At 42.5% G+C, this 3222-nt stretch overlaps 1 protein-coding gene across 1 annotated transcript; it reads left to right on the plus strand.

The window, feature by feature from the left end:
* Window positions 1-239: 239 nt before the first annotated feature.
* Window positions 240-1181, plus strand: LOC134497411 (olfactory receptor 10AG1-like). Its single transcript, XM_063303068.1, has one exon. The coding sequence runs from the start codon at window positions 240-242 to the stop codon at window positions 1179-1181; it is 942 nt and encodes a 313-aa protein (XP_063159138.1).
* Window positions 1182-3222: the final 2041 nt, after the last annotated feature.

A 3222-nucleotide genomic window follows, 5' to 3' on the forward strand; every position in this document is an offset into this window, starting at 1 on the left:
CCTGAGTTACTAGTAGTATGTAATCACTCCCAAAATGCACATGGCACTAAATTAAATTTGTACTCCCCATTTCCTGTTTTCAAGGAATTGATCCAACTTCCTACTTCTAGTATAAGGAAACAGGATATAGATTTCAAGGGTAACAAGCCCATTTCATTTTTAAAAATTGTGAAGAAGAACGGTTTAATTACTCATTTAACATTCCTCTTGTGTTCTCAGGCATTGGTGTGGATGATACCATGAAAGAAGACAACCAGTCCTGTCTGACAGAGTTTGTCCTGCAGGGCTTCTCAGATTTCAAGACTATGCAAGAACTTCTCTTTTGCCTGGTTCTAATATTCTACTTCATGACCTTGATGGGCAACAGCCTGATTTTGATCCTCACCAGTCTCAGTCCTACCCTCCATACCCCAATGTACTTCTTCCTCTGGAACTTGTCCTTTCTGGAAATTGGTTACACCTCGACCATCAGCCCAAAGATGCTTGTGAATTTGTTATCAGAGAAACAGACTATATCCTTTTGGGGCTGTGGATGTCAAATGTGTTTCTTCATTCTCTTTGGTCTCACTGAGTGTTGTCTTCTTTGTGCTATGGCATATGACCGCTATGTTGCCATTTGCAAACCCTTGCAATACCCCTACATCATGAACTACAAGGAGTGTGCTAAGCTTGCTGTGGCCTCATGGGCCATTGGGGTTTTTGTGAGTTTGGGGCAATCTACTTCCATCTTCACCCTTCCCTTTTGTGGGTCAAATCGAATCAGCCACTTCTTCTGTGATATTAAGCATGTTCTGAGACTGGCTTCTACCAACACTTACAAAGATGAATTGGCCATTTCCATACTAGCAGTTCTAATTATCCTGGTACCCCTTTTGCTCATCCTTTTTTCCTACATCCTCATCATCTCCTCTATTCTCAGGATGCCAGTGGCCAAGAACAGGAGCAAAGCATTTTCCACTTGTTCCTCACATCTCACGGTTGTCTTCATTTTCTATGGAACCGCAATTGTTACCTACATTCGTCCCAGCTCAGCACATTCAATGGACAGTAGCAGATTTCTCGCCCTGCTCTACACAGTAGTGACCCCAAGCTTGAACCCCATCATTTACAGCTTGAGGAATAAAGAGATAAAAGCTGCTTTCATGAAATCTGTAGCAAGGAAACAGGTCTTCATGGAGTAATCCAAGGATATCAATAGGTTTGATCTCTTCAACAGAATGCAGTTCTCATGCACATATTTAGGAGGTGGAATGGACTTCAGGTGATACCAGTGGCAGATATTGCTCTTTCCTCCAGAATGACTGAGAAGTGTGATAGATGTATTTAAACTAAGGAGAGAGCTCTGAAAGAAAATCTAAGCTCATTATTCTGATAAAATTCAAATAAAGGGTTGAGTGGCCACTTCCTTAAAAGGAAAGTGGCCAGTCAGCTCAGAAAGTGTGCAGAAAAAGGGGACAAAAGGAAGGAGATAAAAGATGCTTTCAGATTAAAAAAAACAGTAGCAAGGAAATGGATCTTCTTAATGTAATAATCCAAGCATATAGTTGTTTCCATCCCTTTATCAGATTGCAGTGCTTGTGCATGTGTTTACAAGTAAAAATGAACTCTAGAAGATTCTAGTAGCAGATGTTACCCTTCCCTCCCACATGACCCAGATTTGGAGAGAGATTTATTAAAAGAAGGGAAGAGCCCTGGCAGGAAACCTAAGTTTTTTATTCTGGTAAAACATAAGGAAAGGATTGACCGGCCACACCCTTACAAGGAAGGCTGCCAGACAGTTCAGGGAATGTGGGGAGAAAGGGGGATGAAATAAGAAAGAGGCAGTGTGTAGGGGAGAAGGACCAAGGTCAGGTGCAGGGAGGATGAGACTTAGAGGTTCACTGCAAGAACAATGCCTGGGTGTCAGCCACACCTCCTGCTGGGGAACAGGCGGCTCTTGGTCCACTGGGGTGTCAAAGGATGTTTTAGGGTTCTGTTTGAATCAGGGGCCATGACACAAGCGCATTGAAGGGCAGATTGATTTATTGACAGCTCTGGATTAAAGGGCATGCATAAAGGGGCATGGGGTTAAAGTCCCTCTTCTTAGACTTATTTAGATTAGAATAGACACGTGACTGGATACAGCAGCAATTTATTTCCTTGGATGGAACACACCAGGGGCCTAGTGATGCCCACGAGGTAAATAGGGTGTGACTACGAGGCAGTGGGGAAGACTACCAACACAACAGGGGTTTTCAAAAAAAAGAAACAAGGTGGGCAACAGTCTATCAACACAGTCTCCGTGTAGGGAGTTGCTATCTTGCTTCCCAACAGCTCTGCTCACCTGGTGGTATCACCATCATTCCTCGGTCAGCTCAAGGTTCTACGACTGAGTTTTAGTTACTCTGGAAAAGTGTTCTTGTAGGCAGGATAGTCGTCTAATGTGAAACTATATAGCTGGGCCAGCGCTTTCTTTTTGCCGGGAAGACATATTGTCATGAGTAAGGACGGCGAGCAGCATTTCTTGGTTTTCTGCAGACATTTCTAAAAATCTCCGTAATTCCTTGTTCCTCCCTCTTTCGATGGGAGTAGGAGTTTGTTAGGATTGATGTCCTGACTCCCAGGAAACACTCTGAGACAGGGAACTGTTCTCTAATGTTTTATTGCTAATACATAACAGTAATCCTAACAAACTGAACAAGCGTGGGAAAAACCCAGCCATATAAACCCCGCAGGTTAAGGCGGTCCCAATCTGTGCCTCTTGGAATGGCTCACCAATTCCTCAGTGCTACGCATGCGCTTAACAGTCTGGAAAGGAGCCCCCTGCTCGCCATCCTTACTCATGACACATATTTGGGTTAGGAGCTTTTAACCTGAATTGCAGAACTCCTACCCTGTGAGGTGTATTACTTTCATGCACAGGGAGATCAAGGGGGACCAGACAGTATTATTTATTCAAATGCAAGTGCATATACAACTGAGCCCTGAATTCAGAGATGGTGCAATGTGAGAACTTTGGACTAATTTTGATTTTTTTTTAAAAAAATTCCCTGATGTTCCATTCTTATTAAAATTGCAACAATAATAAACTAACTCTGTTCCTTCTTATTAAAAAACCTCTTATCCATTTATGCATTTATGTGATATCAGTGGGTAATGGTCCTGTATTGAAATATTTCACCCCACATTCTTCTCATTCTTCACTGACAAGCCTATTGAATCCCTGATTTAACATCTACAAAT

Source organism: Candoia aspera, chromosome 4 (genome assembly GCF_035149785.1).
Source record: "Candoia aspera isolate rCanAsp1 chromosome 4, rCanAsp1.hap2, whole genome shotgun sequence".
In the NCBI taxonomy this organism is placed as follows: Eukaryota; Metazoa; Chordata; class Lepidosauria; order Squamata; family Boidae; genus Candoia; species Candoia aspera.